Source organism: Canis lupus, chromosome 25, assembly GCF_048164855.1.
Source record: "Canis lupus baileyi chromosome 25, mCanLup2.hap1, whole genome shotgun sequence".
Lineage (NCBI taxonomy): Eukaryota > Metazoa > Chordata > Mammalia > Carnivora > Canidae > Canis > Canis lupus.
Window position 1 is genome coordinate 21,548,708 of NC_132862.1, and position 23,727 is coordinate 21,572,434.

At 42.0% G+C, this 23,727-nt stretch overlaps 1 protein-coding gene across 3 annotated transcripts in view; it reads right to left on the bottom strand.

Annotated features, from left to right (window-relative positions):
• Positions 1-2,153: 2,153 nt before the first annotated feature.
• The window catches only part of SSPN (sarcospan), a 37,025-nt gene continuing 15,451 nt past the window's right edge, over positions 2,154-23,727 (bottom strand). For 2 of the 3 annotated variants that reach the window (XM_072798597.1, XM_072798598.1), the window contains exons 2-3: positions 12,621-12,707; positions 2,154-6,476 (exon numbers count right to left, since the gene is read on the bottom strand). In XM_072798597.1, the coding sequence (XP_072654698.1) occupies positions 6,111-6,476; positions 12,621-12,707 (453 nt within the window). In that variant the 3' untranslated portion in view covers positions 2,154-6,110. Of the gene's footprint in view, positions 6,477-7,364; positions 8,039-12,620; positions 12,708-23,727 lie in introns of all 3 variants that reach the window. The other variant, XR_012017586.1, reaches the window with a different exon arrangement.

The window sequence follows — 23,727 nt, forward strand, 5'->3', positions numbered from 1 at the left end:
ACCTCCTTCTCCAGCAGGCTTTCATGTAAAAGGGGCAAGTCCAACACAGGTGTCACAAATGAATTTCAGGCCTCTGCATCCCCCCCCCCCGGCCCAAATCAGAGAGCCTTGTTAAATGTTAAGACTTCATATCTCAGTTGAAATCTGTGTATTTGGATTATGTCCCTGGTACCTGCTTTTTCCCAAGAATAACAGATGAGCATATGTCCCATATCCCTTTGATTAAAGGATCTTTCTGATGACCTTCCCAAACAAACAACAACAAGAAAGACTTCCTCTGAGGACCTCTAAGATCTCTTTGGAAGGGATCAAGAAACATAGAAAAATATTTGTTGAAAGAAGGGAAAGAATGAGTCGTCTTCAGGCTGGCATTCCCATACATTAGTTTCATTTTTATTTCCTGACAATCTTAATTTTAAAAGTAAAATAGCCAATATTAGTCCTGTACTTCATAAAGTCTAACTTATAAAAGATGAATCTGTCAAATGAAAAAATATAACAATTTATTATGAATTATAAAGATAGACTCTAGCAAGGGAAAAAGTAGATTTCTGTCTGTATAATTTCAGTAACTTGCCACAAATTTAAAGATTCATATGAGTGTTCTCATATCCAATCTGGAGAATGAAGCTCTAGATGGTATTTGCTGACCATGCTCAAAAATAGACCTTTTTATGATTTTTAAATGAGAATCAGTGACCCACAGAGTTGAGCATACCAAAGGTGGTTGATGGTTGGTTTTTAAATAAATGAGGGGTTGTACATCACAACCCAAAATACAAGAGGCTGATAATGTACCAAAGCTCAATAAAGCTTCATTTTAAAATGCTGGGGTTAAGCACGCTTCTATCAAAGTAAATTCGAAGTGACATGAAAGTCAGGAGAAATGCCTCAGCTTCTACTCCTTCCTGTGAGAAGAAATGAGAAAAGATGGCCACATTTGGGAAACATCCAGCTGTGTAAACCAACAAATAGGGATCCAACCAGCACATAATCCCATGCGCTATCATCAGTAAGACTTGGCGCTATCTTATTTTAAAAGCAGAATTTCTGTTGGAGGCCCCTTTGCTAATGTTCTTGGTTTATAAAAAGGGAGTTACAGAAGGGGATAGCAAAGCAGAGCTATGTTTCTAGTTGGATGTGGGGATAGGAGAAGCGTCCCAGGCTATGCAGAACCCAGCTAAGGATGGAAGAAACCAAATGTTTTGCAAGGTCTCTCCGAGCAAGTCTCTTTGTTTAGTGCTTTTTCATTTAACCTTCCCCATGGTACTGTGAGGCAGTTATGTTTTTCTCCTCCCTACAAATGAGGAAGCTAAACATTAAATGGTTGGTCTAAAGTCAAGTAGCCAGAAAGCAGCCATCAGATTTCCACCCCTAAGACCTGCAACCCTAACACTGAGGATAGGAAATCCACCTCAGGGGCACCCGGGTGGCTCAGCAGGTGAGTGTCTGCCTTCAGCTCAGGTCGTGATCCCGGGGTTCTGGAATCAAATTCTGCATCAGGCTCCCCAGAGGGAGCCTGCTTCTCCCTCTGCCTGTGGGTCTGCCTCTCTCTGTGTGTCTCTCATGAATAAATAAATAAAACCTTAAAAAAAAAAAAAAAGAAATCCACCTCTGAGAGAGTATCTTAAGTCATTATTCTTTTCTTTTCTTTTCTTATTCTAAAAGCTTTCCTAACTTAAATAAACAGAAAGAACCACTGCATTTTATAGTATAATCAACTATTTAAATTGCCTCAGAGTTCATAAGAAGGAGTCCTTGCATTCAGATTTGAAATGGAATTAGGCCGTCTGTTTTTCTGTATAATTAAATGTAGGATATGATTGAACATGTGGCACTCAAACATGTATTCCATTCTCTAGGCCAAGCTTTACTTGACGTTAATAGATATGAATTAAGAATCAGCATTCTGAGTACGTTCTGCAAGATTTTTTTCAGCTCCGGTTCTCTTTGCCTGAGGAGCATGTATAACCTTGACTTGCACGGTGGGTGCGGTGTACCAAAATAGAGACAGTCACTGGAACAAAGGAGTCAAGATGAATATTAGTTCTCATCTATTCCGAAACTGGAATTTTGAAATAAACACTAATCGGAGAGATTTTATGTAGACAAGTTCACGTGTAACGCACTTCAAAGCACATCCAAACGCGGTGTTTTCAGAGATTATGAAAAATTTTATTAACAAAGACAATCTGCATAGGTGCATCCCCTTGAAAAACACCACCTCAGACATGGGGAGAGCACTTTGTTTTCCATTCACTGTTTCATCGATGCCAGAAAAATGAAACCGCAACAACCAAAATGCAGACCAATATTTTTGAGGGGGATAATCACTGGAGATCATGAAGTACTAGAAAATCGGCAGAAAGGAATCAAGGCATCCATTTCACAGGCTGACACACTGAGATTTCATCCGAACCAATGCTTCCCACTGGGAGTCAAGATATTTGGCCAGCAGCCCTCTCCAGCCCTGTCCTGGCTGCTCAGCGCACATCTAGAAGCATGACAGGGCTCTAGGAGCACAGTAAACACGGCAGCCAGCGTGACTTGTGGGAACCAGGGGCCACCTAGCAACGGTGTAGAGGCATTCACTAGGCCCCAGAAGGTGGGCTTCGTGACAGGGTAGGGCTGGTTTTTCAGGGCAACTTCGACGTGTGTTCTTGATGGAATAACTGCCCCACCGTTGTCCTCCAGAACCTTCCTTGGATACCCTGTACCCTTCCCTTTCCTGAAGATCTATAAACATATTTCAGATACAGTGCATGCAAGGGGGGGGGGGTACGAGAGTGTTTAGAGACGCTGATGGCCCGGCCGGGGCCAGAAAGCACACCCAGAGCAGGTCCTCGCTGTCAGGACACACCGCTAGCGCCGCTCGAAGCCCCTCCGAGGAGATCGGGTAGACTCCAATTCGAAGAGGGGCAGCAAGTCGGGCCTCTTACTTGACTACAGTTTCTAGGGCCTGGTGTAGCTATATTTTTAGGCCCGGCTCCAAGGAGCTGCCTCCACAAATTTGGACCGAGCGAGGGAGGCACAGATGGTGGTCACGTGAGAGCACAGCCCGATCGAGTGGGCTCGGTTGCAAAGTCTGTACATTCAGGCTGCTGTATTCCTCCTATTTCAAGTACTGCCAAGTCCCGGCAGTTTCCCCTCTTTCCAAAGTCTTGATTCATTTAATTCTCCTGAAGGAGGTGGAAGAGGAGGAGGATTGCGCAAATCTTACTGTTTTATGGTTTAGAAGAGACAGTCACCATCTTGGCTCCTTGTCAGATCTTAACTGTAACATTTTGCTAAGTGTAAAGCTGTGTATCTGTTCCTTTTCTGTTGCCGTTATTGTAACTTCAATATTTGCAAAACACAACCTCAAAATACTTTAAATCCAGCGCAAAGCAGTTTGTTATTCATGCAACACAATTCTTACACGTATCAATACTCAGTGAGTTCACAGCACGGGAATCTTTTCTTGGTGTCTTTCCTTATTTATTTATTTGTTCCTTCTTTCACTTACAATTATTTTTCCCCCCTCTGGGGATTTAAGAATGTTTTAATTATACAAAAGCAAAATCCCTGCTATATCTATATCTATATTTATATCACCTCATTATTATCAAACTTAGGTCAATCCTGCCTGGCTGCAACATTTAGAAAAAGAAAGCACATAAGCTAAAGTTTCTCTACCATTTGAAATACCCTGTGAATTGTTTGTAAAGCATCAAGCACCTTGGTGATGTGCAGAATTTTAATTTTCTTTTTTTTTTTTAATTTTAATTTTCTAACATAAAACCTGTAGTGTAGTGTTTGCTATAAAAAGTTGTCAAAGGAATGCAGGGTGTGCTTCCAGGGGTGCCTGATTCATAGCAATTAACATTAAATCATGAGTTTCTCACTCTTTATAGAACAGCTACAATATTTCAGATTCTCGGTTATTTTCTTCTTTATGTAGGAAACGGTCCAAAGCAGAATGGCTTCAGTTACTGGTGTTTTTTGGTTTTTTAACAGCACACAGTATTTTTCGGGTCGTCATCGGGATGCTTGGTGTTCTCTCACTGTAGTTTTTGTGTGTGATCAAACCTCTGCGCCAGAGTCTTACCCATAAGCCCTCCAATGTGAAATCTTGGCCTGAGTTCGTGTGTAGGAAGGCCATTTTTTAAAGTGAGTCAATACATAAAAAGGTTTTCACATCTGTTAATCAGGTGTTTTATCTGGAGGACACAAAAGCTATTTACAGTCCTCCAACTGACTTAATGTTTTTCTTTTTACTTGGATATTTATATGGTGTAGAGATTGACACTATTGTCGCAATCAGTGGGATTGTTCAACTATCTTTTAAGGCAGACAAGAAGACACTTTTCTTTCAGGGTTGAATTTCATGACTCGCAGAGTATATCAATAGGCAATGTGGAGAGGCAAATTCATCTCAATTATTATCTTGAATCTCTGATTTCACTAAAGCATGCTAATAGAGAAAGACCTTGATAACATTTATGCTGCATGAATTTGCATTCTGAGCTCCTTCTTTAAAACATGGATATTGTTCAGAACTTGATAATAAGACAGAAAAGACTCCCACCACAGGGTACCTGTGCTTTTTGTAAGTCGTGGTAACTTAAAACAAAACAAAATAAAAACTGCCTTCCAAGTCAGCGGGCAGATGCTCAAATCAGGACTTCAAAACAGGAGTTGAAATCTCTAGGTTGACTGTGCATGCAAGTCAATGATAGGATTAGACGTCAGATACACTTTTATGAATGGAACATCGGCATTCCCAATCTTCCTCAAAAGTACTTAGCTGCCAAGAGATACTTTACAACGTATCACAAATGTGCTATTTGTATAAACATGGCCCATTACAAATGCTCTTGTTTTTGTTTAAATGAGTATTTTTAACCTGAGCTATTAATTAAAAAAAATTTCTCTTCTCTCTTGTGAAGCTTGGCTTTCTGAAGAAAGAATCTTTAAGCCTCCTCTCTTGTGAGAGTAATTTCTCTGATGGTGCTACGTAAGTACAGCCAGGGCTCATTAAGTAGGCTTCGGAGCATAATTATAATTAACAATTAGGTAGAAATTAGTTTTAATGATTTGTTTTAGATGATAGAATAGAAGCATAATGTAATTATTTTTGAGCCTTCTACATCATTAAGAATACAACTACCACCAACTTTCAATTATTGAGAAGCGGACAATCATCCAAAGCATTTAGTAAGTGATCTACTTAGGGAGCCAAACTAAGGGAGCTGAAGAGAAATTTGTCTCCACCCCAGCCCAGGTGTTTATAATTATTTAGCCTTTGAGAAGCCTCTTCCTTTTCTACTCTGCTCCTTTTGAGCTGTTTCATGCCTTGAAGACACCTCTACCAGGGAAAATAGAGAGAGTCAACCTGGCTGGCTGTTCAGCTCTACCCCACCCCTGCCCCCTTCCTCCAAGGCTTAGTGAAGATAAAGGGGGAGGTGGAAAGTTCTGGAAAAGACTGTGAAATTTAGCAAATGGGCCTGAAATGCCCATTCACAGCATAAACTCAACTAACGGGAAAGATTATACAAACAATGACTAAAATGAGGACACTGCTGTCTGAAAGTTTGCTTTATGATGCCACTTTGCTTTAGAAAACATCTACATTCATACATGCTTTCACTAATCGAAAGAAATCTGAAGAGGTTTTTTGTTTTGTTTTTGTTTTTTTGTTTTTTTTTTGTTTTTGTTTTTTGGGTTTTTTGCTTCTACAAAACAGCTCCTTTGCTTTATAGCATTTCAGTTTACGAAAGTTTTCATGGGAACGCCCTCCTTTCAGATAAATGGGGGAAATCTGTATTAGGAATAAACTCCAGACTGCAAAGATAGACGTATGCCATCCTTTCCCTGTTCTGTGCTCTTCTAATGAACCAAAGTCAATTTGGATCATATTCTCCCTGTAAAAATTTTTAAAAATACTATAGAAATCTGAAGAAATGCTTTTATTTCCTGAAAAAATACAAAAATATTCATTGAGAACAGGGATGATTAGCTATTGTCAGTTTTTTTTTCTTCCTTCCTTCCCTTTCTTTCTCTTTTCTTTTCTCCTATTTGACCTCAGCTACTCAGTGTGCTATTTCCTCTCCCACCTCTGAGCAAGAATGTTAGACCTTTTGCTGTTGGCCTTCGGAAGCTGTTAGGGAGCACATTCTGACACCCACGTAAAAGACCTGGTACCTGTGTTTCCACATCACAAAGCACGCCAACAAACACACAAGGCCGCAGACCAAGTTAAGAATCATCTGGATGAGCAAGAAGAGTTTGAAAGTGCCAGTGATGCTGGTACAATCAGTCACATCTCTGTACACAAAGGTCCTGCTGAGTGGCTCCATGGAGGGCAGCTTGCAGTGGCAGGCATCGAGGGCCGTTCCGCAGGTGAGCTGTGTGAGCTGTGAGTAGTGATGGGCAGCAAAGGCCACAGCCAGCACGCAGACCGTCAGGCCCACGGCACTCAGCAGGAAGTACAACAGCTGCAAGAAAGCAGAAGAAACACCTTTCCGGTTACAGGACCATTGGATGACTCTTGACAAAGCTAATTAACAAAAGCCATTCTTTCTCTTCCCTCTCGGGTAGTTCTCTGATGCGGGGCTGTTCTCTCCTCAGGAACGGAGTACCCAAGACACAGGAATGGCTGCAGGTTGATTTGTTAGTGAGCAATCCTTAAGCCCTGATCATATTTTTTGTTTGCCTTACAGATGTTGGGCACTTTTCCCACATTGAGCCAACAACATTAGCTTGACTGTGGGATGTTTGCAGTTGTAGTTTAGATGAATCCCAAACTCAAGAGCCATCCCTGAAAGGCATGCTGTGATTGTTTTTGACCTCAAAAACTGCTCATCTGAAGACTGCAAAAGACTAGGAAGCAAAGAATACACTTCTGCAATGTAAACACTGTGTTGGCCAGAATTGGTAGCGATTGATCAACTAGCAATATGGGTTAATAAAAACGACAGTGTTCAATATAGTGAGTGCCACCCGGTGTCTAGGAATGCCGGGATCCCCAGTAGGAGATTGCTGGAAAAACAAAATTATGGTTCCAGAAGGTAGATGACTTGATGTCAGCTTCATCACCTACAAGTCTCAACCAAAGTCCACCTATAATCACGTAGTTTCTGAGCATAAAAATAAACTCGAAATGGCCCTTTGGCTGCCAAGAGGTTCTGAATACTGTTGGCCTATGTGATAGCCTTTTAGCCGTAAAAGTCTGATTCAAGTTCTAACTCTGCTGATAAAGAACCACGGAATCCCTGAGCAAGACCTGAGCTTGAAATGTGTTGATCAAAACTTGTGAGCGCTTGTTGACACTGTCACAACATAAACCACTTTATAGAACAAGATGTTCCTGGGACTCCACTCACCTCCTAGAAATGGTTCTCTTCATGGTCTGACTTGCCGAGAGTCTAGATAAGGAACAGAGTCCCCAGCTGTTGAGACTTAGTGTACTGAATCCAGTTCTTAGTGTGAGATTTGCATACCACAGTCAAAAGTTGCTCGTTGAGCAGTTCTGGTGAATGTGAACTCCTCAAAGTAAGAGTAGCTCTACTCATGTCCAGGTTAAGATTAAAGTAGTTCTGAAAAGATTATGCATTCCCTCCACTTTTGACGATCTATAATTTAAAATAAAAACACATATCTACGATTATAGAACGTGGGTACGAAAGTCCTCCAAATGAGTGATTCTCCACATGGTGACAATTTCAAGTGCCTTCAGGTCTGAAATAGAGAATACTTTAAAAAAAAAAGTATTCTTTTCTCTCTTGAGCATGGTATGTGTGTGCATGTGTGCTGGTGCCCTAATCTCATTTGCTTGAAAGACTGACTGAGGGCACAGAAAGAGAGTGGCACTGGCTAAACCACGGTGTCTTAGCTCAGCTGCACAGCCCAGGAGTGCCTGGATACTTTGGATCTTCTTATCAAAGATACTGTAAACACACAAACCATTCTTCCTTTTCAAATCACTTGAAGAATTGTCAGTCGGAACCCACACTTCATCTGTGCAACAGTTTATTGGAACGTCTTCTATCTCAAGAACCTAAAGAGAAGAACTTCTATTCAACACGTTTAGTCTCCCTGGAGGACAGGAAGCAGATTAATACAAACAGGCAGGGGCAGCCTGGGTGGCCCAGCGGTTTAGCACCACCTTCAGCCCAGGCTGTGATCCTGGAGACCCAGGATCGAGTCCCATGTCAGGCTCCCTGCGTAGAACCCACTTCTCCTTCTGCCTGTGTCCCTGCCTCTCTCTTTCTCTCTCTATGTCTCTCATGAATAAATAAATAAAATCTTTTTTTAAAGGGCACCATTAAAAAATGTAAAAGGAAAATAGCCAACGTATGATATTAAATATACCCCTTCTCTACATTTTCAGTGGCTACATTTTCTGCAAACATTATAGTGCTCAGGCTAAAAAGTATGGGTGTATTTTTGTGGGACCATTGGGGCAGAATATTTGAAATATTCTGAGTTATTCTGAAATCTCCAGACCTGACCATTGACTTCAAACTCCTAATACCAAGAGCCAGATTGAATAGTGCCGCTGGTGTTGGGAAGGTGTGTGTACCTGGACCATGTTTCCAGTGCAGGCAGCATGGAACTGGGAACTATTTGCTTTGGGAATGTGGGTACATAGATGCCTTTACCAGCAGGGAAGGCCCAAATTAAAGGGATAATTTCCCACCCGAGAGTCATCTGCTTAGTAAAATGGCCCCAATTGGAATTTTGTCTACGCATTTTATTGCCATCAATGGATGGAACTGAGGAGGTCTTACAATACCCCTGCTACCTCCAACACACATGCACATCCTTAGCAGATTTCTATAATGTTCATTGGAACAATATCTTGAAGCAATGACAATGATCCCTCATTCTCAATCTGTAAATAATTCGAATGGTTGCAAAAATAATATTCTCTCATAATCACAAAAATCCATTGGCTGAAATGAGAATTTTGCCTGTTTTTTAAAAGATCACCTTTAGGCTTAGAATATGAAAAGATTTGCCCAAGGCATTTAACCAGTGTCCAGCACAGCGATGGCTGGGAGCAGAAACTGGGGAGGCCGACCGCCCCCACTGGAATCCTGATTCTCCCCTTCTTAGCTAGGGACCCAGGGCAAACTAATCAATCCCACGTGTATGATTATCATGGAATGATGATTATAATAGAGCCTACCGTCATTGTATTATTTTAAGGATCAAAAGAGTTGATATCTGTAGAGTTGTGTCTAGAGCACAGCAGCACTACAGAAGTACTCGTGAAGTCAATAAACAAATTACTAGAGATGGAAAGAGCTGCCAGTTCGCAAGACTCAGGACATCAACTCTACCGCTTTGTCTCACTCTTTGTCACGTGGAAATAACAACGCATAGTTGGCTTGTAGAAAGGATGTAAACATTTACACAAGCACAGGGATCGCTCAATTTTAATGGAGCATCTTAAACGTGCTAGAAGCCAGCGAGAACACAAACAAAAGCCCTGCCCCTGAGTCCCGCTGAATATGATGAATACATTTTCCTGGGTGCACCTCTTTCTACATCGCCCCCCCCCCCCCCCCCGGGCAACCACCGGGCCCAGGGAACAGGAAGGAGCCACAGAATCAAATTTCTTAACCGCGTTGAGACCTGCTTGACCCCCCCCCCCGCCCCCCAGCCTTGGGCTCCCTCCGCAAGCGCTGTAGCATTTTTCCTTCCCCGGCTTTTAATTCATCTGACAGCAACAAGCTTCTGGGTTAGAATCTGTAATTCAAAATCAAGTGACTTGTGTTCCCTACGCGGCACGAAGGAACTATCCCCGAAAGTGTTTACGATGACCTTGGGCACGCGGGCAAATATCTCTTGATAAAAGCGGGGTCCGGACGCGTTTGTCTGGCCCGCGCGTCTGGGAGCGGGGCGGGGCGGGGCGGGGGGCAGGGGGGGCGCCCGGCGGGTCGGGGGGGGCGAGCAGGGGGGGCGAGCAGACGGGGGCGCCCGGAGGGGGCGGGGGCGCTGGGGGGGGGCAGGGGGGACAGGCAGGGGGGCGCACGGCGGGTCGGGGGGAGGGAGAGGGAGAGGGGGGCGCCTGGCGGGGCGGGGGGGCAAGCAGGGGGGCAGGCAGGGGGGGCGGCCGGGGCTCCGGCGCTTATGTGACAGCGGCTGCCGCCCCGGCCCCGGTGCCCGCTCCCGGCTGCCGCCCCGGCGTCCGCGGCCTTGGAGGAGCGGCCGGGCCCCGCGCGGGGAGGCTGCGGCGGCAGCAGCCCGGGGGCGGCCCGCGTGTGTGCGCGAGGCCCCTGCGCCTGAGATGCCCTCGCGGGGCGTGTGCCCGGTTGTGTTTCCGAGCACGTGAGCCGGACACGTTTGTGACACCCGTCAAGGTGAGCCCCGGGAGCACAGGGCCACGCGGAGAGGCCGGAGGCCCCGCCCCGGGCCAAGGGCCGGCCAAGGCCACCGGCTGCAGCCCCGGGAGAGAGGAGGAAGGCGGGGGCTGAGCCGGGAAGCCGAGTCCCGCGGCTGTTGTCTCTAGGAAGAAGGGAGCGAGTGTGCGCGCGTGTGTGCGCGTGTGTGCGCGTGTGTGCGCGCCCTCTCGGGTGCAGAGAGCCGCGCTGAGCTCCGCTGATCGCCCTGGCCGGCTGGGTCTTGAAGAGGAGGGGACAGATCCCCAGCAAGGCGTAGGCCCGGGTACAGTCCTCGGGCCCTGAAACGCGGCTGTGCTGGTGAGAAACCCCAGGAAGACGCCTTTCGTGCCTCCCCCGCCTCCCGCCCAAGTGGTGGGGAAGCGCAGGGGAAGCCCGCCCCGACGTGTTGTGCCTTTGGAAGACCTGGAGATCGACTGAAGCCCATTTTAGACCCGAAGATAATGTAGCGGCACCTTAGAGAGCTGCCAGCGAGCATCACGGAAGGTCACATCCGGGAGAAGAGAAAAGTGCCTCCCTATTTGTCAATGTCTGTCACAGGTGGGGGGGGGGGGCGGCGGGAGGTACCTAATGAGACCGTCCTAGCGGGGAATTCGCACCCTGGCTGACCCTGGCAGTGATTTTTTTTAAATTTAATTTAATTTATTTATTTTTATTTTATTTTAGTCCTTGCTCCTTATTTTAAGTGCAGGTGTTGAGATGGCTTTGGGGGTCTCTAAAGCTAGGCAGGTGCCTCTGCTGGGTCATCTGGAGGGGAAATGAGGGCATTTCACAGAAGCTGATGAACCCAGCGGAGAACACTTCTTACCCTAGGGAAAGAGGTTCCTGTAATTTAACAGAACATTTCTTACTAGGCTTTCTGGCATTTTTTTTTTTTTTTTCAAAATCATCACTAAATCTTGCTGTGTTTAATCAGACCTCTACAAAAAAAAATAAACATGACCTCTTTTAAGGAACAACCTCACACAGAAAAAGTAAAATTTCCAAATGTAGGCATATCCATGAAATTTTATCAATTTTTAAAAATAGAATCGCTTATTTAATTAGGAAAGTTATATCTATTAAAGAACATTTCAAAATTAGAGAAAAAGACTGCAAAATGTGGCTATTCTCTCACCACTCACAGATAATTATTTTTTCTATGCACTGAAAGGTATTTTTTTTTTTTTATTTCTGTGGGATCACACCATATATTTTGTGTAGCCAGCTTTTTCTGGCTACTTGATATAACGTGAACACTTTTATTCCATTAATTACTCTTTTACAACATGGATTTAAATATACGTACATATAAGCATTTTGCTTTTTTATGTCAACCGCTTCAATTATACTAGAATACAAAATATCTTCTCTGCAGCTTCCTAATTTCTAAATAATACAGTCGATTTACTCTTATGTGCCATGGTTTCTTGCTTGAACAAAGAAGTATCCAGTTATTATGTGTTTTGTTATAAGAGAAAAATAAACAACGTGAGTGGACCAAAAAAAAATCCTCAACAAACTAACATTACAGAAAATGTTTTGTTCTCTGCCACAAGTAGTTGAAAGAAAATGTAGGAATTTGATTTCTACTAGCTCTGACTGCTGATTTGGGTGTTTATCTCCCTAAACTCTAAAAGGGTGTGTCTATGTTTCTCTTTGGAGTAGACTCTACGGTGCAGTGAAAATGCTGTGTACTTAAACTGGTTCCAACCAAATGCACCATCTTAGACAAAAAATATATATATGCATGTGAAAGACACATACACGCACACTTGTTAAACCATGCATATCCCACCCTCCCCCCTTTGCTCTCAGACTCTTGGCACAGATAGTTTGGATGCACCCAATGTACTTTTTCTGTCTCAGTGACCCCACCTACAAAAGGAAATACACTTAGACTGCTTCCCTATTAAAATATTCTAAAAAGCCCCAAGATATGGAAGTGGACACTAATAGAGACACCTTTTCCCTGGCCAAGTGTTTTGCTGAACTGATGAATTTTCAATATTCCTTTTAAGGGCATTGAAGGACAGACTTCATATGCTCTGCGCCAACCTAGTGCATGGAAATTAAGACTTAAAAAAAAAATCCGCATTACCTTTGGGGTCTGGATGAATGCCCTCCTAAAACATTTTTTTGCAATTTCTCAAATAATCAGATCTGCAACCCCTTAAAAAGCATTCTTTTATTTTGTACTTGTGGGTCTTTTTTCTATGTGATGATAAAAGAGAAAGAAAAATGACAACTTACTTTCATAGCAAACTGGATACACGTCCGTTCGTCAACTTGATATGAGACACAAAGCATAAACAAACCAAGATAGGCCACTAAGCAGACCTGCAAGGGAGGACATGGACGAAAGGGTGTTATCAGGGCCAGTCGTGCATTCTAATGACATCAATCTCAGTGTCTTTCAACAGTAGCAGCCTTGTTATCGAGGTGCTCATTTCATTTGCTTATCTGTGTTATTTCTTTCTCGGCTTGAGGAACAAAGTTTTTAAAATAGTAAAATCAATTTCTTTCAATTTAGCCAGTATTTATTAAGTCCTTTTGATGTGCCAGGTGCTATACGAGGTCCTTTAGAGTACACAATGATGACTGAAATTTCCTCAACCTCAGTAAGTGTACAGTCCAGTTGAGGCCAAGATAAGTGCACGCACTATTCTAAGGCAGGGCATTATATGTCAAATGCTATTCAGAGGAATACAAAAAGAGGAAAAAAATAACATTGAGTTGGGCAATTTAAAAAGACTTCACTAAAGAGGTGGATTTGAAATAGTCCTTGAAAGGGATGATGATAATGATGATAATGATCGCTAACGTTTACTGACTACTGACTGTGCTGTCTTCTAAGGCTTTTGTATGGATTTCCTCATGCAGTCATCACAAAACCCTATGAAGTAGGTGCCAACATGATCCTTATATTATAAATGAGGAAACAGAAGCACAAATCTAGTAAATAATGAAACCAGCACTCACATGAGTTAGTTTGGGTGAATAGCACAAGCAATAGCACAGGGGTAGGCTGGCACCAATTGTGGGGGGTGGGGGAGAGTAGCAAATATATACCTGTAGCTGAAATAATAAAATATAGAGCAGAAAGGTGAACTAACAATCTAGGGTTATAGGATTGATTTAGGAAGTCATGGGACCCCCTTGAAAGCTTTTGACCAGACAAATGACACGATTCAAGGTATGTTTCAAGAAGATAAGCAGTGGTGTTTGGTGGGTTGGCAGTGAGAACATCAAAATATTATTTTACTAATCAGAGCAAAATTAATATATAGGTGGGCTAGAGCTGAGATGATATGCAGGCAAAGTCAGAGAAAGAGGCAGAGAGGAAAGGTGTAGTCCTAGCAGAATCTGCACATGGTGGCTACTGCATGACCAACGGGAGGGCTCTGGCCAGGAAGAGATAGGGAGGGATCCCCGACAGACTACCCCCGTGTTTGAGTGTCCACAAAGGGAAGAAGGGGACGTGCCTGGCTGAAAGGAGGTTGGGAGGAAGTATGACAATTTTGAGAGAAAAGATACTCAACTGCTTTGTCAAACCAGATTGTGTGTGTGTGTGTGTGTGTGTGTGTGTGCGCGCACGCGCTGGAGCTTTGTAAATGTGATTTTGAGTTTCTAATCAAAATGCATCTATTCACACTTAATTTTGGAAATGTTAAAATGTTGCTAAGTTCTACTTTAGGATAGAAACCATAAGCAACAGAATTGCATGTTCTGATAAGCACAAGTTTCCTGGAGACAGATGTTGAAAGGGTAGCTGAGTGTCACCTAGCAAGTCATTACATGGCTGGTTTGGTGATAATGTCCACCCCTAAGACTAGCTTTATACTCCAGAGTAGTAGAGCTGTTTACTTACAGTGCCAACATAGCATTTCAAGGTAATGCCTCTAGCCTAATCTCCCCCTGATTATATAATCCATAGGTTGCTTGTGCCCTCATGGGCTCCCAAGTTGAGAGCTGTTCAGGTTTCTACTGAGCCGTGAAGCCAAAAGCCAAGCCTTCTTTAGTACAGGCTTTTCTATCATTAGGACTGGCTGATAACTTAATAGTACCATTCCTAGTGCAGAGATACAGCATTAAAATACATGAGCACGGCACAGGCTGGAGAGATCTGGGTAGAAAACAAAGCAGGTAGGATGCAGGGAGGCAACTTTTCAACAAAGCACAGCAGAGGCAGAAGTAATGATCCTGAAGTCATGTGTGGTCTACGGCCATACCACCCTGAACGCGCCCGATCTCGTCTGAAGTCATGTGTGTAGCCCACACATGGCTGACATTTCCAAGGCAGGAATGGATTTCTTTCTCAAGATTCATTTTTTTTAAGTTTTTATTTATTTTTCAGAGAGAGAGAGAGAGAGAGATAGCAACAGCATGAGCAGGGTGGAGAGGGAGAAGCAGGCTCCCCACTGAGCAGGGAGCCGCACATGGGGCTCAATCCCAGGTCCCGAGGATCATGACCTGAGTGGAAGGCAGACACTTAACCACCTGAGCCACCGAGGCACCCCACCAATATTCATTTTTAAAAATTATCTAATTGAGGTATAAGTTTGATAAGGCCTGTAGGGGCGTACTTTGTGTTTTCACATCAAAGAACTCCCAGAAACAATGGAAGAAAGACCTCCTCTTCTCTGTGTATTGGCAACAAAGCAGATGGAGGCTTCTCAGCTTGCTTGTGTGTGGATGGATAAATCCCTAAGCATCCTTGTTAGCATTTCCCTGCAAGTGCACAGGGTCCAGCTCTCTTCCACATAACTGCCTTTGTCTCTAGAAGCCATTGTGAAGTTGGCACTTGCCAAGACTCTCCTCTTCATGAGAGACACATTCCAATAATCAGGCCTAACTGACCCACATCTTAAAAACTGACTTTGTGCCTTGCTCGACCAAATTTTCCCACTTTAGTAGTATCTACTTCTTTGTAGCCTTAATTTAGGTGAGGTTCCAGCAAGAAGGAGCACAGGTGCTCCTCATTCTAGGGCATTTCTCTTCATCAATCAACAGAACTGTCTGGAGAACATACACTAGCTAGGCCCTGTGCATGGCTCTGGGAATTGGGAGGTGAAAAGACAGAGCCTGGCCTTCAAAGAGCTCTTTCTCAGTCAGCCCAGTGGGGAAAGAGAGGACAATGAAGTTAGAATACCATGTATTTACTAGGAGCTTCTCTGCCATAACACACAGGAGGGGTGCTCAACCCAAAGGCAATTTGGGGATACTTCCTGAAGGGAAATGGATTTTGAAGAATAAGCAGAAATTAGTTAGAAGAGGGATGTGAAGAAGAGTAGAGAAAGTGCTAATAGGTACAAAAGCATAAAAAGGAGAAACATAGACTAACATTTGAGGACTCCCACAGCCCCGGTGCATAGGATAGGAGAAGAAACAGTGAAAGATGTGTTTATAGGATGGACAGGAGGTAGGTCACAAATGACTTCTGTCTCCATCTAGGGTATTTGAAGCAGCAAAATGGTATGATCTGTATAATCTGCATTGCCTTTTAGAATGGTCCTTCTGGCTATGAAAAATGGATTGGGAAGGGAAGACCAGCTGAGAGGCCCCGTGCATCTGTCTAGGGAGAAGTGGTGAGTGCCTGAGCTCAGCTAGCAGTGGGCAGGGAGGGGGCGGGGGGTGTGTTTCAGCGACACAAGGGAGGCAAAATCCTTAGAGCCTGAAAACGACCAGATGTGAAGGCTGCAGGGTTGGGAGGGGCCGGGAAGGTGCTCAGCTACCTGACTGGAGCTGCCAGGTGAGTGGTGTTGATATTTAGGGGGACCCAAGAGGAAAAGCAGAATGGGAGTGGAAAATGATGCCCACATGGATTCAAAGTTCATGCATGGGCCTGAAGCTCAGGAAGGTCTGAGCTGGAGAGAAGTCCTTGTTAGTCATCAGCATACGTGAAGTCACTGAAACCATCAGAAATGCTGGACCGTCCAGAGAGAGTCTAGTGAAAACAGAAAAGAGCCAAGGAAGTTACCCAATTGTGAAAAAATTTTTACTCTTTTGAACGGAAAGCATCTCAAACATACTTCTTATAATTTTGGTGGTACATCATGTCTAAATATTATGGAACTGATGATTATCCTTTTGATTTTTGGATTTCACTTTTAGGTCCTTGTATAGGGTATTTTGCTATAAAGCCTGAATAAATTCAACACACTTTCATTTCTTAGCTTTCTGCTAGGGCTCAGTAGGTTCCAGGAGGTGGGGGCAGGGGGGCCTTCTTTTTCTTACCTACAGATTTGTATGTTTGGACAATACTTCTTTATCAGTTTACTGGTGTTTAGCACGTTTTAGAAGAGTAGTTATTTATTGAAATTTAAAACTGAAGGCTTTATAGCCATAAGGAGGAAACCAGATTTCTCAAGCCAGACTAAGGGTCTTGTTTCCTGAGCTGGCAGGACATGGCCACTCCAGGAAGACGGTGTTCTGACTTCCTAGGCAGGGAGGAGGAGCTCATGCTAATGAGCAGTGAGCCCCGCCAGGTCTATCTGGAACAACATTCCTGGATTCTGGGCCAGGGCTTCCATTAGATTTGGTGAGGTGAGGCCCATGGAACAGGAAAAAAGCAGTTATGTAAGGTTTTCAAGAAGGCACTCGTTGGACCAGACACCCAGGCCTGGGGTGGACAGGTGGTGTCATTGAGCACAAAGCCAAATTCAGAAGGGGTGGCCCTGGGGAAAGTAGTGCTGACAGAACAGGTAGGCTTTAAGAGCTGTGAAGATTTAGTTCACGTAGGTATGGATAAGACAAGCTTGGAAGGATTTATTTTTAAGGGGGAAAAAACGACCGCTATCATCTTAAATCAATTTTTAGATGCATGTTTCTACGATTTGTTTAGCATAAAAAGAGAACCTACATCCTAAATTCCACCTTCTATCTGAAGATATTCTTTGCTCAGACTGAAGGCTGCATTCTCTCTTGTGAGTTGGAAAGATAGACAGAGATGAAACGTTCTCGGAGCGTTAGATCCATTTCTAGATGTATGAGTCTTGAGTCTTGACACATTCTCTTTGTTTCTGTTGGTCGGCCTATTGTGCCTGCAGTGGTGCTTTGTAAGGGTTGGCATTATGAATAAAAGGTGAATGCCAGACCCGTGTCTCAGAGACTTACCTACATATATTTTTTGCCTCCTCATTCTGGCATAACTAGAAGATATCAGCCTGAGACATTTTTTGAGGATATGAATTACTGATATTTACTTCTCTCTGTGTCATACGTATTTATATTCTGGTCTTGCGACATTCACACAACCTCCAATTTATTTGTTTTCTTCTTTTTGTTGTCGACAGAGCTGCTTGACAGGGCTACCTGGGGAATACAACCTTCCCCTGTCAAATGCCTTTCAAAGTTTCTCTCCTCCTTCCACCCCAACCCTTTCATTTGTGTACCTGAGATGTGACTCTATTTCTGTAAGTTAATCAACTTTCACCTTTATATTCAGCCGATATAATAACAAGATGAAACTTGTTTCATCTCTAAAACTCTTCTCATGTTTGCACAGGCAATTGATCAATGAGAGATGTGGCAAAACTCTAAGTATTTCTCTGGATATTTCTTAAGAGAATTTCTGTGGATTTTCATCTGTTTAATAGGATTTAAGGTAGAATACTAGAAATCATCTTCAACAAATGATAAACATATTGCGATCTGTCGATTGAATGCAGTCTCAGGAGAATTGTTGATGAACACATAATGTATCAGAGATTTAAATAATATATAAAGAACATTTCATGAAGATCTATTAAGGGGTGTTTATTGGCTCAAGAGTTAAGAAGGATGGGAAGCATTTTTACCAGATTCTCATTGCCACACGGCCTTATGGTAAGACAAAGTTGAAGCCCGGGGTTCAGAATTACTTGGAGGAGTTGGTAAAAACTGGCTCCATCCCCCGAATTTCTCATCCAAGTGGTTTACGGTGGAGACCAAAATTGAATTTTTAACAAATCACCAGGTAACGCCACTGCTCCTGCTGCTAGTCCTAAAACAACACTTTGAGAACCTCCAGTCTAAGCTAAAAACTTAGTCTTCTAGATCCTGACACCTAATGTGGGGCTCATCTGAAAGACCCTGGTCTATAGTGATACACTGATAAGCAGTTTCCTATAAAAGACTTGTTTGTTATAAGTAATAATGTGCTATAATAATGTCTTCCTCACAAAGAAATTTAGTCTTTACTATTGTACAAATCCTTAACACTGGAGGGAAAAATCGTTCATTGCTATCAACATGAAGTCATTGAACAGTGGTTGGGAAGAGATGTGCTCAATCCACTGACCAAGCCCACCAGAAATGCTGGAGCACATCCCCCTTCCCACACCTCTACTACATTCTCTGCCTCCTTTGAGTCCCTTCTCTTACAGAAGCATCTGGTTACCAAGTGAGATTAGTTTGTATCTAAAGAGGAAGGTTTGGCACATTACTCTTTCCTAGTTCTTTGGAATCCCTGAAAACAGCCTGCAGAATCAAATATAAATATGCAACAGAGAGACCCAGAGACAAATCCTAATATTCATCTCCTAATTTGTGGAAATGGAGTAAGAACTGGTACAGTGTAACCTTTCAGATCTTGCTATTAATGGTCACCTTAGTTTCAGTATTACTCCCCACTGTTGAGTTTAGCTCAACAACCTTTATTGAGGTAGGTGCTGGGACTAGAAAGAATAAGATACCATCTTTGTCCTTTAGAAATTTATGGTTTAACCCCTAGTTTGCTGAAGAACTGAGGCAAAGGAAAATTAATTGCTGTGGGTAATGTTATTTGACCAATCTAGGCCAAATAATAATAATAATAATAATAATAATAGTTATTATTTTAAATTACATTTTTGGGTAAAAGCAAGATAAAAGGACTCAAAAATACTCCTCCTAATCAGACGGGGTAAGAAAGGTGAAAATAACTCTCGAAAGCATGAAACGTTATTTAACAGTTCATTCAACAAGTGGTAACTATTATTTAGTTCTGTTAAAATCAAGTAGGAAACTATAAGTATAATTAAGGGCTGTGCAGGGAGAAAACTGTGAACTAGAGTTGATGCTTGATTTTATTATTTTTCTAAATGATCTTGGACAAATTTATTTAATTCTTCTTAGCCTCGGTTTCCTTATCTATAGAGACATTAATGCTTTCTTTTGATGGTTAATTCAAAGTGTAGTGATAATGTAAATAGGGTGCCTATAATCATGCCTAAGAAATAGCTGGAGAGTAACTGGTAGTAATTAACTATAATAATTATTATTGCAAACCACTTATACATTTATTAGAGTAGGCCAAATTTAGAGCATATTTAAGGGCTCACGAATATATTACCAAGTTAACCATGTTTAAAATTGATAACATATGTACTGTCTTGGTTACAAATACCACGCAGACTACTTTGTATTAGTGGATACCAGTGGATACTTGCCATGATCTTTCTATTTATATAAGAAAAACTAATGATCAAGTCTAGATGTTTAGACATTCAATGCCAATTTGAGCACTTTTATGTGCCAGGCATTAAAATTAAGCACTCTTGGTAAATTATCCCATTTGGTCTTCATGAAAATCCTATTTTTAGTCCCATTTCATAGATGAGGAAACTAAGCCTCAGAAGGGTGTTATGCTCAGGGTAACAGAGCAAAAAGACCCTGGACAGAACTGAGAGAGCTCCACCAGGCTCCAGAGCGTGGCTTATAACCATCACACAGCCTGGCTGCCTCCATGGAGGATTCTGGACAGCACTGTAAGTGAAATGAGAACTGCAGAAATTTGGAGAACATTTCAGCACAGCAAGTGTCCTCTCCTATGCTGAGTGGTGCCAAGCACCATTCCTGAGGCATAGCCTAGAGAAAAGTCTTTAAGATGCAGATGGCTGTCCAGGCTGAGGAAGGTGATGCAGTCTTTAAGACTGAGGCTCTTCACATATAACAGAGAGAAAATAATATTTCAATAATTTGCACTAAGGGTCATAAATAATGTGCCTGCAATTGTAGTAGGTTTTATTTTTTCCATCTACTATGACCTCAAACTGTGCCAGTATAACTTACTCTTCAATTTGAGCTGAAATGGATCAGATAGATGATAGATGATATAGATAGATAGATAGATGCAGCCCCCTATCAGATCTCAGAAATAAGCTCATTCTGTTCATTTAGCAAGTATTCATTTTGTACCAACCATGTGCCTGGGTACGCTTTGACAGTCTGGAGACACCTCAGCAAATAGAAGATATAAAAATCACTGCCTTGGTAGAGCCAATGCTTTGAAGTGGACAAGCAGACTATCAACAAATAAATTAGTAGATATAGATAGATGTCAGTTGTTGAGAAGAGCCACGGAGAATACAGGACTTTACATCACCGCTTCTTTTTCCCACAAACATGACATAATGGTAATTAGCAAAATACAAACAATAAATGCTCAAGGTGATATGTTCCTCCTTAAAAACTGTACTAGTCATGCCCAGCAACCCCTTCAAAAAGATGGCGGGCACACAGTTGTTTCTTATGAGAGCTTTACTGTTTCTATTATTTCAGCAATGTATATCCACCATAAGTTATCTAAGACCTAAAAGGCTCCATAAAGGGGCAACAGAGGGTAACTATGTAAAATTTTACAGCAAAATGGGCCACATGGCTACAGAGATGGAACTAATATATCTTAGCTCTAGATCTGTCAGATTTGGGTTCAAAACCCACCTTTACCACATTCTAGTTTTCTCTCTTGGACAAGTTAATGTCTTTAAGCCTCAGTTCCATCACCTGTGAGATGAGCAACCATGCCTACTTCAAAAGGAGCTAGAAGATTAGAGGAGACAGTATATGTAAAGGACGTCATATGGTCTACCCAGCACATATGTAGCATTCAGTACACATACGTCAAATGGATAAATGAATCCATTCATTTAGTGACTTGGGCTACTTTTGCTTTCATGGCAAGGGCCCACTTATCAAATTCATTCCGATGTTGTTGACATAAATAGTTTGCAAACATCTAAGAGTTACAAAAAATTTTTTCTGCTTCTTTTCCTTCCTGCTTCAAACCTATTTATTCTCTAATACCCAGGATATACCAATGTTGGTACCCATGCAGAGCTGTATGTTTCTCTGATTACACTATTATGGTTTTACAAAGACAAGTATTTAGTTTCCTAAAAATGCTGTTCAGCTAAAAATATTTTCTTTTTTTTATTTTATTTTATTTTACTTATTAATGATAGGCACACAGTGAGAGACAGAGATAGGCAGAGACACAGGCAGAGGGAGAAGCAGGCTCCATGCACCAGGAGCCCGATGTGGGATTCGATCCCGGGTCTCCAGGATCATGCCCTGGGCCAAAGGCAGGCGCTAAACTGCTGCGCCACCCAGGGATCCCTAAAAATATTTTCTGTCCAAAGCAGATCCAAGACTAATAATACTTTTTTAAAAAAGTATAATTGTTTTAGCCAAATGTAGTGCGCAAAATATTAACGAGAAATTCCAAAAGCCATAGGCATATAAATGTAAGGAAACAAAATCAACCAGAGTTTATGACAGAATTGAACATCGAGATGCAAGACAAAACTGTAACTATCTGTCTCTAAATGCTATGAACATTAATGTATAGGTATTAAAGCCCAGAACATTAATTTAAAAATTGAAAAAAATTTTTCTTGGTTTCTAGTAAACCAAGTGCAAAATAGTAGCTTCTTTTCCACTATAAACAAAACTATAGCTAGCAACAACTTTTTATGTCTAGCAACTTCTACTAAGGAGAGTTTTATTTGGCTTATCAAATTATCAGGAAGAGATTCAGTGCCTTTTTATTTGCCTTAGGAATCTACAACCCCAGAACTTCACTATTTTACTCTTTGTTTTTTTCTTAGAGTAAAAATTGCCAATGGACAGCATTAGTGCAGAAAAATCTCTTCATTCAAGACCTAAATTCCACTTGGCCCGGGAGAAGTTCGGGTTAAAGCACACATCCTCATCTATGCATTTCCCCATCTTCCTGTGGGGGCTTGGAGGGGTACAATTTGTAATATCTGCTTTGCGAAGATGACCTAAGAGATCATTATGAATAGAAGCTATCTTGGTCAAAATCTCTCCGTGAAAAGGTAATTCTAGAGAACTAATTCTGGTCACAGAGTCTAAAGAGAAATGATACTTGCTCAGTCACACCTGAGTTTAGCTCATCTATTATATCATCTAAGTCTTTTTCTCCCCTTTATTATTATGATTGTCCTTTTGGCTGAGGAGTTGTTATGTGACAGGTCCATGTCTGAATTACTGTAAAGGTATGGACTTTTCATATGTGGTACACAAAGACCTTCAAGTTGAATCAAAATAAATAATTTATGTGGTAATGAGTTAATTTGAAAAGCAAAGCAGGCCTATTATCACCTAGAACTTGGCTCAATCTAGATTTCTTTGGAAAACACATTAGAAAAATAAGATTTCTAGAAAGTACTGAGGCAATTCTAAAGGAAATTATTGCTCATGTAATCATCAGGGTTGAGGGATCTAGCTATGCATGGAGCCCCATGTAGAGCCTGCCTCAGGCTCTGCACTCTGTGGGGAGTCTGCTAAAGATTTTCTCTCTCTCTCTCTCTCTCTGTCCCCTCCCCCTATGCGCTCTCTCTCTCAAATAAATAAATATTTATTGAAAAAAAAAAAAGAAGAAGTATTAAGGTGCGTTTACGTACCAGGCTGAAATCTTTTCCATGCTAGGACACATCCTTTCTCATTCAAAGTGTTGGCTTTTATCATGATTTCAAACTATCTGATAATCAGAAATATATATTTTTACAAAGATTATAAATCTTTATACAAAGATATATACATTTTTAATTTTCTTTGCCATGTTGCATTGTAATTGCATTGCTGTGTGGCTTAGCCAGATCTATTGTATCAAGACAGAAAGTATGGGAAGGAAATGTGCCTGTCAAGTGACTGCCTTATTTCTCAGCACGCATTGTACTTTGCAGATGTTCACTTGTATCTCATTTGTTGTTTTATAAGATAATAGAAAACTACCCTGATGGAACTGATAAAAAGGAGTTGGAATTTGCGACCAGCAGCTGGATGAAGGGAGCACGAATCCCTCAAATCCTATGGATATAGTGTGCTTTTCTTGATGTCCCTGCCAAAGTAAGGCTGGAAAGCTAGGGAGATCTTTGAGAGATGTGCCAGCATGAAGTTGCTACAATTCCTAAGTTCCAAAAACCTTGCCTAAAGATTATTGCAAATAACTCATTTTAAACCAGTGAATCTCACAACTGACTGTTTTCTCAACTCAGAGAAAACAGAAGAGAAATCCAACAACTATCCTAAAGTATGACTTATCATGAAGACATTCAACTAGAATCCCTTTGGTTTGGGTCTTGTTTTAATAGTA